At 46.4% G+C, this 14,151-nt stretch overlaps 1 protein-coding gene across 1 annotated transcript; it reads left to right on the top strand.

Moving 5' to 3' along the window:
• The first annotated feature begins 10,917 nt into the window (after positions 1–10,917).
• tp53rk (TP53 regulating kinase) lies at positions 10,918–12,902 on the top strand. The gene is made up of 2 exons (XM_052075282.1): positions 10,918–11,179; positions 11,665–12,902. Exons 1-2 carry the CDS (start codon positions 10,957–10,959, stop codon positions 12,153–12,155), a joined length of 714 nt encoding a protein of 237 aa, XP_051931242.1. The 5' UTR covers positions 10,918–10,956; the 3' UTR covers positions 12,156–12,902.
• The last annotated feature ends 1,249 nt before the right edge of the window (positions 12,903–14,151 follow it).

Here is a 14,151-nt window from a genome sequence, read left to right as displayed (position 1 = left end):
GCGGGCCGGTGTCGAGGAATAGTTGGAAAGCTGTAGAAGCTGGCTCGATCCCGAATCCGCTGCTCTCTCTCCGCTGGTCCCAGGCGTCCGCCTCCCAGCTGCATGGGCTCCTCCTCTGCGTCGGCTGGATCGGAACACGAATGACGCTCGGGTCCGGGTGGTCGCCAGGACTCGTGCTCAGCCGGCCGACGACCCGTACGTCGGGGTGGAACACGGGTAGTTCCTCGCTCTTCCATACGTTCCCTCTCACGCTCTCGCATGCGGTTGTCCACAATGAGGGCCAAATCGATGAGCTCCTCCAAGTTGTTGCTATCGTCGCGGGTTGCCAGTTCGTCCTTTAACGCAGCACTTAACCCGCGGCGAAACAAACCACACAGGGCGCGGTCCCCGTAACCGCTACGGGCGGCCAAAATGCGAAATGAGATGGAATATTCGGCAACGGATTGTCGTCCTTGCCGAATAGCTAATAGCCGACCTTCGGCCTCCCTTCCCATAACCGGATGTTGAAATACGCGACGGAACGCGGCGACAAACTCTGGGTAGGAAGACCGAAGCCCGGGTTGAGCATTGCTGATCTCTACTGCCCAAGACGCCGCCTGACCAGTCAACAGGCTCATAATAAACGCCACCTTCGTGCTATCTCTTTCGTACGTAGCTGGTTGTTGGTCGAATATTAGAGAGCACTGGTGTAAAAATTGCTTACAGAGAGCCTGCTCTCCCCCGTAGCAAGGGGGATGGGGGAGATTGGGCTCTCGCCCCATGATCAGGGAAGAGGGTGTTGCGGATGAAGCCGCCGGGACTCTTGGGGGTGGCGTTTCTCGGGGGGTCGCGTGTTCCCCTTGGGAACACAATATTTCCAGCCGCTGGGCTAGGACGGCGACTGCCTCCCGGAGCTCCGTGCGCTCCTGTTGTTGCTGGCCCACTAATTGCCCCTGGCTGGTCAAGGCGGTCATGATCTTGTTAATGTCTACAGGATCCATTTTGGTGGGAGTATTCTGTTACGAACTCGGGTAAACCAAGTTAGGGAGGGGGATCCAAAAAACGTAGACAAAAACAAGGTCTCCGATGTAAAGACAATTTAATGTCCAAATCGAATCGGAAATAAGCGAGAACATAAAGCGCTGGTCCACAATGAGGACCAGGAGGTAAATCAAAAACGACTAACAAAAGGAGCTTGCACAAAAGAGCAAGAAAAGGAAAGTAAAGCCACAAACTACGAACGAAAAACTATGTAACACTTTGTACACGCGAGAAAAGCCAGATCATCAAAACAAAATGGTACTTACACACAAACTTGGTACCGAGACTACACGCGAAAACACGACGAGGTCAAAAGCCACTAGTCAATGAGCAACGAGGTAAGCGATGCCATAAACAATACTCCCACAACAGGTGTCGAACGTAGGAGTCCTTAAATAGTGTCTCTATTGATTAATGATTGCCAGCAGGTGTGCTAGAGAGACCGCTCCTGCCACCTGCTGGCCAGACCGAAAAACCGAAATGTGACAAGATCTACCGGTAGATCAGGATCTACCTAATGGGCACCCCTGCTCAAAAGGATACGTTTAATACGCGTCATGAGACTAAAATAATTGTCATGTAATTATGCCGCATATAATCTACAAAGCAGTTGACTGCCTATGGGCTAGTCGCTAGTGATGGGAATTCCAGCTCCTCTTTTGGCTCGGCTCCCTAAAAAATTATAAAATCAAATTAATTTAATACCAAAAATAACGCAATATTATGTGTAAAATGAAGTACTAATGCAAAAAATAGACATTATATCAAATATTTATTATTTATATGGCTTTATTTATATTCTTCTGAACATACTCAACATGGAGTACAACATGGAGTGCTACAAAAATAAGTACAAAGACCCATCTCAAAACAAGGTTGTCAAAAAGTTCCAATCTCTGAATGTGTATATTTATAACATAAGCTTTTAACTATTTACAGTAAAACAACATAAGTAAGGTTTGAATACCACTCAACAAATTATAAATTAAAATTTGTAAAACAAAAAGAAAAAAGCAGCATCCAGGTAAAGGTTTTAGCTTGTCTTTGGTGAAGTTTGGCATGAAAAAAAAAACCAAGTGCCTCAGCTTTGAGGGGTTCATCCTGTTTCTCCTCTCTGTTAATATTTGACCTGTTTTGGAGAAGAGTCTCTCTGAGTGGACAGATGTTGCGACAACACACAGCCAACACAAAATGGGTGAAAATCCCTTGCATCCATTTTACCCAGTTCCTCGTCAATTGTGTTCTGTTTTGTTGGTTTTATAGCTTTTTGCATAAAGTGGCTCATAGAGCTCTGGGTTGTACGTCTAGGCAGTTGTGACATTGCAGCAGCAGCAACAGTTGCAGACACACTAGCACCTTCATTAATAGCTGGTTCCCTTGCTTGTCTTTTCTCTTCAGATTGTACTGATGGGTGGACTTTTCTGATGTGCCTGTGCAGGTTATTTGTGGAGCCTGATCTATAATAATAATAATAATACATGACATTTGTAAGCGGCTTTCACAACGCTCAAGGACACTGTACAGCCAAGACCAATGGTAAAACACAGATAAAATAATAAAGAAAGAAAGAAAGATTTAAGGCGGGTAGGCAAGTCTGAATAGGTGGGTTTTGAGCTGGGTTTTGAATAAGGAAAGAGAGTCAATATTACGAATGTTGGGAGGAAGTGAGTTCCAGAGTTTGGGGGCAGAGCGACTGAAGGCTCTGCACCCCATTGTACTGAGACGGGCACAGGGTAGAAAAAGGTGGAGGGAGGATGAGGACCTGAGTGAGCGAGAGGGAATGGAGATTTGAAGAAGATCTGACAGATAGTGGGGCGCAAGGTTGTGGATGGCTTTGAATGTATAGAGAAGTAATTTGAAGTTGATTCTAAGTTTGACAGGAAGCCAGTGGAGCTGTCGGAGGATGGGGGTGATATGATGGAAGGAGGGGGTTCTCGTGATCATCCGGGCTGCTGAATTCTGAACAAGTTGAAGTTTATGGAGGAATTTCTGATGGACACCGAAGAGGAGTGAGTTGCAGTAGTCAATACGTGAAGTGACGAGACTGTGAACAAGGATAGCGGTGGTGTGCGGAGTGAGTGAGGGACGGAGGCGGTTTATATTGCGAAGGTGGAAATGAGCGGACCGGGTAATGTTATTGATGTGGGAGTGAAAGGATAGTGAATTGTCAAGGATGACACCCAGACTCTTCACCTGGGGGGAAGGAGATATAGTGGCATATCAATTGTGAGGGAGAAACTGTCGGCTTTGCTTAGAGTGGATTTGGTACCGACGAGTAGGAGTTCAGTTTTATTGCTGTTTAGCTTGAGGAAATTGTGGGTGAACCAAGATTTGATTTCTGAGAGACAGTGAGAGAGGGATGAGGGTGGGAGAGAAGCGTCGGGTTTGCTGGAGAGATAGAGCTGGGTGTCATCCGCAAAGCAGTGAACGTGTAAGCCAAATTTGCGGAAAATGTTTCCGAGCGGAAGGAGGTAGACAATGAAGAGGAGCGGACCGAGGACAGAACCCTGGGGAACACCAGAAGAAACGGGGAGGGATTGTGAAGTAAAAGAACCAAGTTGAATGAACTGAGAGCGGCCAGTGAGATATGAGTGGAACTAACGTAGAGGGGTGTTGGTGATGCCTATGGTAGAGAGTCTATTGAGGAGGATGGGGTGAGAGATTGTGTCGAAGGCTGCACTCAGGTCAAGGAGGATGAGGATGGAGATAAGGCCAGAATCTGCTGCCATGAGAAGATAGTTTGTGATTTTTATGAGGGCTGTTTCAGTACTGTGACGGGGACGGAAGCCGGACTGGAATTGTTCATAAAGACTATTGTCACTGAGGTGGGAGTGGAGCTGAGAGGCGACAGTTTTCTCCAGAATTTTCGAGATGAAGGGAAGATGGGAAATGGGGCATAGGTTATTGAAGTCATTGGGATCTGAACCAGGTTTTTTCAGGATTGGGGTGACAGCTGCAGTTTTGAAGAGCACAGGAACAATTCCAGTCGACAGAGAGGAATGGATAATGGCTGAGATGAAGGGAAGCAGAGAGGGTAGACAGGATTTGACCAGAACTGTGGTGGAAGTCTTGAAAGGAGGAAGTCTTGGATTTAATGATGAGGTCTGAAATTAAGGAGAGATGAGGGAGTTCAACAGAAGAGAACAGTTTGCAAGGGGTGAGAAGGTCAGAGGAGGGGAAAGGTACAGAGGAGCCCAGATGCTGGTGGATTCTGTTGATTTTTTTGTTGAAAAAGAGGAAAAGTGTGTTGCAGGTGTCACAAGAGTAAAAGTGAGGTGGTAGGGAGTCAGGAGGTTGAGTGATTCTGTTCCAAAGGGAAAATAGGGTCTTAGTATTTCCAGCATTGGAGCAGATGAGTCCGGAGTAGTAATGTGATTTTGCTTGAGAGATGGAATCCTTGTAGAGGGATAGTTGAGCTGCATAGATGTCCTTGTGAGCAGTGAGGCCGGTTTTCCTATAAAGTCTCTGAAGCTGCCGGGTTTGGGATTTCAAGGAACGTAGATGAGGGGTGAACCAAGGGGCAGACCGAGTAAAAAGGACAGAGCGGGACTTGACAGGGGCGAGCGTATTGAGGATGCTGGTGACACCAGAGTTATATCGGAAAACCAAATCATCAGGAGTGGAGTCAATGGTCAGGGTGGTCAGCCATGCAGTGAGGGAGTCGATGTTAATGTCTTTAATATTACGGTAAACAATGGTCCGGGGTGATTTGGCAGTTGAGAGCTGGAGTGTGATGTTGAATGAGATAAGGACGTGGTCCGTTATTGGAAGTTCGTCAGCAGTACAGTTGGAGGGGGAAATACCAGAGCAGCAGATCAGACCCAGGGTGTGACCTTTGATGTGTGTGGGAAAATCTACAAATTGATCAAAACCAAAACTGTTAATTGAAGAAGTAAAGTCAACGGTGAGAGGAAGAGCAGTGTTGTCCATATGTATATTAAAATTCTCCCAGGATTATTACATTTGGTGACAGAGAGGAGAGATGGGTGAGGACAGTAGACACTTCATTTAAAAAGTCGCGGTGGGGTTTGGGGGAGCGGTACACTGTGGCAATAATCGTGGGAATGGGTCCGGATATTTGACAGGCAAGTCATTCAAAGGAGGAAAGTGGCGGGAAAGAAACCGGAAGTACTTTCCACTTCTCGCGGTATACTATCGCGAGACCTCCTCCGCGACCAAAATCGCGGGGCTTGGAAATGTAAACAAATCCCAGGGGAGTGGAATCGTTCAACTGTGAGAAGTCCCCGGGAGTTTGCCAGGTTTCATTTAAGCAAAGAATGTCAAGCTTACGGTCCGTGAGGATATCTTGAATGAGATTACCCTTCCCAGTAAGCGTTAAGTAGCCCGAAGTTGACGGCGGCAGTCTCGCTGCTGCGGGGGACGTTAGCCGACCTAGCCAAGCCGGCTAACGCACGATGGTCGATGGATCGGCTGGCGTTTCTGGATGGCCGACGGGAGGAAGTCCAGTAGGAGATGATGGTGTTGGATCAGTTGAGGCAGAAGCCCCGACGAATCCAACGATGAATATATTTCCGGGAAGGAAAGCGAACGATGTCCGGGAGCTGGTGTAGAGTAGAAGGAGGGCCCAGCCATTGGAAGCGGAGCCGAAGGAGCTCGGCCACCGAGTACTGGAGCAGACCCTTGACAGGTCGATGGAGGAGCGACAGGTTGACAGGTAGGACGCTGAGACGCCGGGACCAAACAGTCGAAGTTAGTTGAGAGTGCGAGGCAGGCGTGAATGGGGGCTGGGTGCAATGACTGTGAGATGATGATAGTGATTCCATGCGAAACAGTAAAACAATCGAGCGTAAAAACACCGTAAAACACAAATATTTGTGGGAGAGCAGCGGCGTTTTGGCTGCCGCTGCTCAAAACGCGGCAGTCAAAACGCGCCAGCGTTCACTCTACCCGGAAGTCTATCTATCTATCTATCTATCTATCTATCTATCTATCTATCTATCTATCTATCTATCTATCTATCTATCTATCTATCTATCTATCTATCTATCTATCTATCTATCTATCTATCTATCTATCTATCTATCTATCTATCTATCTATCTATAAAATCTATGGGATATTTTAACCTTGCACAGTCTGCACGTTGCCTTTGAACTATCAATTAAATTGAAATGAGTCCAAATTTCACTGCGTTTCCTATCCATTTTCTCACCTTTCCGCTTTCCACCGTGTTTTTTTTCGCTAACTAGCCCTCTCGTCTTCTCGTCTGTCTTATTCGCGTGCTGCTGTGTGTGTCTCTTCTCTAATCCCTCCCCCTTCTCTAAACTGCAGCGTGTGTGTGCGTGTATTTTTGCGCGCGCGTGTGCGTGTGTGTGTGCGTGTGCGTGTGTGTGTAACCCTCCCCTTCCTCTTCTACCACGGATCTTGACCAATCACGTGCGGCTTTAAATGAAAGGGGGGGAGTGGAGGATGGAAACAGGAGAAAAAAAATCGGCTACTATTTGGACCGGCTCCCAATAAGGAGCCGGCTCCCATCGTTCATGTTCATTCGTCAACAAAGCAGCGCTGCCAACCTATTGAAATGTACTTCCAGAACAATTTGTCTGACTGCCATTATGACTCATCGCTGATATGAATAGCATCGATCAGGGTTTGCCTTGAGCCGAAAACTAACGTGGCTATCGCTAGCTTTTCCTGTTCAACGTTGCTAGCTTCTCGATGTGTGGAAAAAAAGGCATTTTCTTTTCTCTCTCTCTCTCTCTTTCTCTCTCTCTCACTCTCTCTCTCGCTCTCTTTCCCCCCCTCTCTTATTATTATTTGACCTGCTTATCCTTAGAAGGGACAAGGATGTGCTGGGAACTATCCCAGCTATACGGGCTCACAATCACACCTCGGGACAATTAGGTCATTCAATTAACCTACCACGCATGTTGGGAGGAAACCAGAGTACCCACGCAGGGGAGAACACGCAAACTACTATAAATTCCTCGTCTCCCCCCCCCCCCCTCGGGTGGTGTCCGTCCCTCATTCAGCTCGGGTCCTCTACCAGAGGCCAGGAAGCTTGAGGGTTCTGCGCAGTATCCTTACTGTTCCCAGCTGTTCCCAGCAAAGATACTGCCCAGCCTACAACGGCTTTCCTCTGCCCTTTATCTATGATCACGATATCTGGTTGGTTCGCCATTACCATCTTGTCAGTCTGGATCTGGAAGTCCCAAAGGATCTTCGCTCTGTCATTCTCCACCACCTTCGGAGGTGTTTCCCATTTTGACCTTGGAGTTTCCAGTCCATACTCCGCACAGATGTTTCGGTAGACTATGCCAGCCACCTGGTTATGGCGTTCCATGTAGGCTTTCCCTGCCAGCATCTTACACCCTGCAGTTATGTGTTGGATCGTCTCAGGTGCCTCTTTGCACAACCTACACCTTGGGTCTTGTCTGGTGTGGTATATCTGGGCCTCGATGGCTCTGGTGCTCAAGGCCTGCTCCTGAGCAGCCAGGATGAGTGCCTCTGTGCTGTCCTTCAGGCCAGCCCTCTCTAGCCACTGATAGGACTTCTTGAGATCGGCAACTTCAGTTATGGTCCGGTGGTACATCCCGTGTAGGGGCTTGTCCTCCCATGATGGTCCCTCTTACAGCGCCTCATCTTCTGTTCCCCATTGTCTGAGACATTCTCTGAGTACGTCATCCGTTGGAGCCTTCTCCTTGATGTATTCATGGAGCTTGGATGTTTCATCCTGGACAGTGGCTCTCACACTCAGTAGTCCCCGGCCTCCTTCCTTTCGGCTTGCGTACAGTCTCAGGGTGCTGGATTTGGGATGGAACCCTCCATGCATGGTTAGGAGCTTTCGGGTCTTAACGTCCGTGGTCTGAATCTCTTCCTTTGGCCACCTTATTATTCCTGCAGGGTATCTGATCACTGGCAGGGCATAGCTGTTTATTGCCCGGGTCTTATTCTTGCCATTGAGCTGGCTTCTTAGGACTTGCCTCACTCGCTGGAGGTATTTTGCCGTAGCCGCTTTCCTTGTTGCCAGTTCGAGGTTGCCATTGGCTTGTGGTATACCAAGGTACTTGTCGCTGTCCTCAAGGTCTGCTATTGTTCCTTCAGGGAGTGAGACCCCTTCAGTGCGGACTACCTTTCCTCTCTTAGTCACCATCCGACTACATTTCTCAAGCCCGAATGACATCCCGATGTCGCTGCTGTAGATCCTGGTTGTGTGGATCAGTGAATCTGTGTCCCTTTCGCTCCTAGCATACAGCTTTATGTCATCCATGTAGAGGAGGTGACTGATTGTAGCTCCAGTTCTGAGGCGGTATCCATAGCCTGTCTTGGTGATTACTTGGCTTAGGGGGTTCAGTCCTATGCAGAACAGCAGTGGGGAGAGTGCACCACGTTTGATGGACACTTGGGTAAGTGGCTTGCCATTGGCTTCAAGTGTGGTTTTCCACATCCTCATCGAGTTCGCAACGAAGGCTCTTAGGGTCCTGTTCACCTTATACAACTCCAAGCATTCAGTGATCCATGTATGTGGCATCGAGTCATAGGCTTTCTTGTAATCAATCCAAGCTGTGCACAGGTTGGTACGTCGGGACCTGCAGTCTTGTGCGACTGTTCTGTCAACCAGGAGCTGATGTTTGGCTCCTCTGGTATCTCTACCAATGCCCTTCTGTGCTTCGTTCATGTATTGATCCATGTGTCCACTTATCTGAGCCGCAATGATGCCTGACATGAGCTTCCATGTTGTGGAGAGACAGGTTATTGGCCGATAGTTGGATGGGGCTGCACCCTTCGAGGGATCCTTCATGATCAGGATCGTTCGCCCTTCGGTTAGCCATTCTGGGTGAGTCCCATCCCTCAGCAGCTGGTTCATTTGTACTGCTAGGCGCTCATGGAGTGCTGTGAGTTTCTTTAGACAGTAGGTGTGGACCATGTGCTGGTGCTGTCCAGTTCTTCATATCTGAGACTCTTTCCTGGATGTCTGCCACTGTTATGGTAACCGGGTTCTGTTCAGGGAGGTTGCTGTGCTCCTCTCTCAGGGTCACCAGCCATTGTGCACTGCTGTTATGTGCAACCTCCTTCTCCCATATGCCTTTCCAGTACCTTTCAGTTTCCAGTCTTGGTGGGTCAGCTCTGTTGTTAGGACCCTGCCACTGAGCGTACACTTTCGCAGGTTGTGTTGCGAACAGCCTGTTTATTCGTCTGGCCTCATTCTCTTTCGTGTACCGCTTTAAGCGACTGGACAAGGCTTGGAGCCTTTGTTTGGCAGTTTCGAGTGCTTCAGGTATGGTCATCTGGATGTACCTCTCAGGTATTGGCCTTTTCATCACACCTCTCTGGGCCTCCGTCAATTGACTCACATCTTTCCGGGCCGCCTTGATCTTAGCCTCCAACCGTCTTTTCCATGGTGGGTAACGTATCTCATGGCTTCCATGGTTGCTCTTATAGCCCAGAGTCTCCAGGATCACTGATGCTGAAGCGTATATCACTGATGCTGAAGCGTATATCACTGATGCTGAAGCGTATATCAGCTCATTGGTTTCTGTGATCGTTACGGTAGGGATGTACCACCGGACCATAACTGAAGTGGCCGATCTCAAGAAGTCCTATCAGTGGCTAGAGAGGGCTGGCCTGAAGGACAGCACAGAGGCACTCATCCTGGCTGCTCAGGAGCAGGCCTTGAGCACCAGAGCCATCGAGGCCCAGATATACCACACCAGACAAGACCCAAGGTGTAGGTTGTGCAAAGAGGCACCTGAGACGATCAAACACATAACTGCAGGGTGTAAGATGCTGGCAGGGAAAGCCTACATGGAACGCCATAACCAGGTGGCTGGCATAGTCTACCGAAACATCTGTGCGGAGTATGGACTGGAAACCCCAAGGTCAAAATGGGAAACACCTCCGAAGGTGGTGGAGAATGACAGAGCGAAGATCCTGTGGGACTTCCAGATCCAGACTGACAAGATGGTAATGGCGAACCAACCAGATATCGTGATCATAGATAAAGGGCAGAGGAAATCCGTTGTAGTGGATGTAGCGGTCCCAAGTGATGGAAACATCAGGAAGAAGGAACATGAGAAACTTGAGAAATACCAAGGGCTAAGAGAGGAGCTGGAGAGAGCCTGGAAGGTAAAGGTGACAGTCGTGCCTGTGGTGGTCGGAGCACTCGGGGCAGTGACCCCCAAACTAGATGAGTGGTTGCAACAGATCCCGGGAACAACATCGGACATCTCAGTCCAGAAATGTGCAGTGCTGGGAACAGCAAGGATACTGCGCAGAACCCTCAAGCTTCCTGGCCTCTGGTAGAGGACCCGAGCTGAATGAGGGACGGACACCACCCGAGGGGTGAGATGAGGATTTTTTTAATGTACAGTGTATATATATAAGACACCGCTGAAAATGTAACTGGCCACTGAGAAAATGGTGCAGAGTAGATGGAAGGAGTTGATGAATGAGGAAAATGAAAGAGGAAAGGGACAATGGCTTTGTCCTTGACCGTGTCAGTGTACTCAAGACAGAAAATAAATATTGAAAGGAAAATGGTAGTGATGAGATGGACAAGAAGAGACAGAAGAAATACTGTAATATTATTAAGATTCAAAATATTGGACTGAGTAACACACTACAAAAAGTAGGAAAACATAATTCACGTGAATGTCATTAATTTGGATGAAAATAAATAACAGAACACAAAATATTATCTTCTCCATAATATTCTCTGGAAACAAGACTTGAATCAAAAACTTGATTTTAATGTACTGCGAAAAAGTCATTGTTTTCATATTTTGTTTCTCAACGTACCATCTTGTCAGCAAAATATGAGAATGGGTATTTCTTATAATTATCGTTGCCATAAATTGCATTTTCATTCATAAACATAATTGATTCACGTTCCATACCAGTAGGTGGCGGTAATACGACTTAACGTTTTATTCCCAGCTGTCATTATCACCGAGAAGAAGCGGTCCCGGAAAGAAATATGGCTAAGTACAGCGAGATGCAGACACTCGACTTTCTTCGAACAGCAGAGCTATTAAAGCAAGGCGCAGAAGCGCTAGTATACCGTAGTGTGTTTCTCGGGAAGCCGACTGTTGTGAAAGAAAGGTTCCCGAAACGTTACAGACACCCAGTGTTGGACGAAAAACTGACACACCGTCGGACTATGCAAGAGGTTCGCTCTATTCTTCGTTGCCGGAAAGCAGGCAAGTACAGCGTTTGAAGTTCACGTCACGGTGCTACTCATTGACTTGTTGCACAGAGGTTAAGATGTGTAAATAAACTCTGAAATCGATGTTACAAAAGTTTTTGTGTTGAATAACAAATATTTTGGGTTTACGTCCATGTTCTATGCGTGAGTTTTAAGATTGGTTGGATTATTCGTGAACGTTCAATACTAGAGTTAAGTTCTCATCCTCAACAAGCGATTTTTTCATGTGTATATAAAGATAACATAATGGGAATAAATAAGTCAGTGTGGGTAAATAAGAATTAGTCTAGCAGGGGTAGAAATATTTAAAGACTGAATTCTGAATTTTAAAAAATGAATATTGCAAATGTGACAAATGGCTCCTATCATTTCACTGAAACCTCCAATTTGTACTTGATGACTCACCTGATTTTAGGCGCCAACTTTACAATCGCAACCATGCTATTAAAATGAATTCTCCTTCAAATTCTTCCCTGTTAGGCATATCAGCCCCTGTAGTCTTCTTTGTGGACTACACCTCCCACTGCATTTTCTTGGAGGAAATCACGGATTCCTCGACACTGCGTGACCACATTACTTCTGCGAAGCTTTCTGGTTCCTCCTGTCCTGATGTGGAGCTGGAGCATCTGGTTAATAAGATTGGTCACATGCTGGCCAAAATGCATGACGAGGATGTCATCCACGGTGACTTGACCACCTCCAACATGTTACTGAGGCGGCCACCAAGGGATGGCGAGACTGACCCCGTCCTCATCGACTTTGGTTTGAGTTACATATCAACTCTGCCAGAGGATAAGGCGGTAGATTTGTACGTGTTGGAAAAAGCTTTCCTCAGTACTCATCCCAGCACAGATGCATTGTTTGAGACGTTACTAAAGAGCTACACAGCCTCATCCCAAAAATCAGAAGCAGTCATAAAAAAGCTTGATGAAGTGCGTTTGAGAGGGAGAAAGCGGTCTATGGTGGGTTGAAAGAGTTCTCCAATGTAACTCAGCAAAAATATTTTGCTTCATCATTTTATGAGTGGTGATTATCAAACATAGTAAATTCTTAACTGAATTAATTAGGTGAAATTCTGACAAGAATTCAGTTGATTGTTAGGATTCGATTCAGTCGCCAGATTGCATGATACTGCTAATGCAAGCTGGTCTCAAAACAGATAAGAACATTGAATAATTGCATTAATACATAATATTAAAAATCAAACAAATACAATTATGGCAAAATTAATCAATTTATCCTTCAAGAAGATTTCAATGTCAAACCAGATGCTGTTACGTTTTTTTCCCTCCCAGTTTAATGCCTATTAGCTTAACTATCGTTGAAAGAAAAAAAATGTACCATTAAAAATATTTGGACACTTGAGCGGCTTTTTGATTTGATGTGTGCCAAGTTTGCTGTGAGGGTATTGAAATTGCATTCACCCTAATACCTGCTGTATTGAGACTTGCGATATACCAAGTCCTTTGAGTGGAAAATGTCCATATGCTATCATACCACCACTGACCAGTCATATTTAAGCAGATTTTGGGGTTGTTTGCATGGATAAACAAATGGCATGCATATTTTTGTGACCAAGTTCATTGTTGTATTCTTACCTGTATATGTTTAACCCGGAGGCTATTAACATGTTTCATCAACATTTGTGCTTTCTGAGGTGCTGCGAGTGGCCATGTGAAATCAAAGCGATGTGGAGTACCTGAATCTGGAACCCCCCCCCCCCCCAAAAAAAATAATTTAAGGTTACTCATCAGAAAATGCAACATTTGAAGAAGCTGGAGAGGTTAACACGTGTTTTGGAATTGCTGAAGAGTAAGGGAAGGGTTTCAGACAATTGTGGAGAGATTCTGACTTCAACATTTTCTGGCTACGTTTTTCACAGGCAGTCTTGGAACGCATGTTAAATGATCAAAAAGACCGTAGTCATTCTCCTTCACCTTAAATGCTTATTTGGCAAATGTGTATGATTGTGTGCATGAGGTTTCCGATTTTGCACTTCCAAGTCCTTCAACAATCTGAACTTGGTACAGTGCCACGTCAACAGCATTTAACAACGTGGTTTTGACAGGCACGAGGAGTTCGATTCAATAATGACAAAAATATGCTTTGTGGTTTGATCCTTGTCGATATGTCAAGAATGGACGTCGTTGAAATGAGCTGAGATAATGTGCTTGGCTAACGTTGGACCATGCAGTCAGGATAATGGTGCAGCGCTTGCAATATACACGTTCGTGTCCCGGGACCACCTTGATATTTGAAGATGTGATAGTTTGAAGATGTGACTGGTCAGAAGCAAGTCTGGGCTTCTCTGCTGACGCTGCTGCCTGCATGACCAGACCCTGGATAAGTGGTGGAAAATGGATGGAGGAAGTGGGTCGATGTCATCTCTCCGACCTGTGATGCGCCGACCGTTCATATCACATTTCCCAGATGCATCACAACCCATCGTTGAGTGTTTCTTTCACAATAATGTACACGGGCTACAACGCGGCACCACAACTCACAATCGGCTATGAGAAGCTGCATTTGTCTGCGACACGTCTGTTGGCTCAAAATTGGTTGACATTGGTGTAGTGTAGTCTGACATCGGCTTCGGTCTTCCCTCTTCTAGCCACAAAACGCCACAGGCAGAGATGTAACATCATGGTGAGAGGCCCCACTGCAATTTTTCTTGTGCCTATATCCCTGCCAAAACACAAATGCATGCATCCTGACGCCAACACAGCCACTCGAGAGAACTGCTATGTCACAATATTTTTTTGCAGGACATCTAATTTTAATATTGTGATTTGTGCGTTGAGCATTACCCATATCACAAAAAAAATGTTCCAGTACATGATATTCTGTTTTTTAATATTCCGAATGTATGCAAAAGACTCATCACGGCAACCCCCCTCAAAAAAAAACAACAAAAAATCAGTTACAATACTTTGCTCTTGATTTATCCATCCATCCATCCACCAGTGG

Source organism: Hippocampus zosterae, chromosome 9, assembly GCF_025434085.1.
Source record: "Hippocampus zosterae strain Florida chromosome 9, ASM2543408v3, whole genome shotgun sequence".
In the NCBI taxonomy this organism is placed as follows: Eukaryota; Metazoa; Chordata; class Actinopteri; order Syngnathiformes; family Syngnathidae; genus Hippocampus; species Hippocampus zosterae.
Note: the sequence above shows the minus strand (reverse complement) of the source record. Positions and strands in the feature narration are given on the sequence as shown.

Excerpts from the sequence above, each read along its gene's own strand:
- tp53rk (XM_052075282.1), top strand. The coding sequence starts at position 10,957 with ATGGCTAAGTACAGCGAGATGCAGACACTCGACTTTCTTCGAACAGCA. Across the intron at positions 11,180-11,664 it reads TCTTCGTTGCCGGAAAGCAG|GCATATCAGCCCCTGTAGTC; the intron begins GCAAGTACAGCG and ends CTTCCCTGTTAG.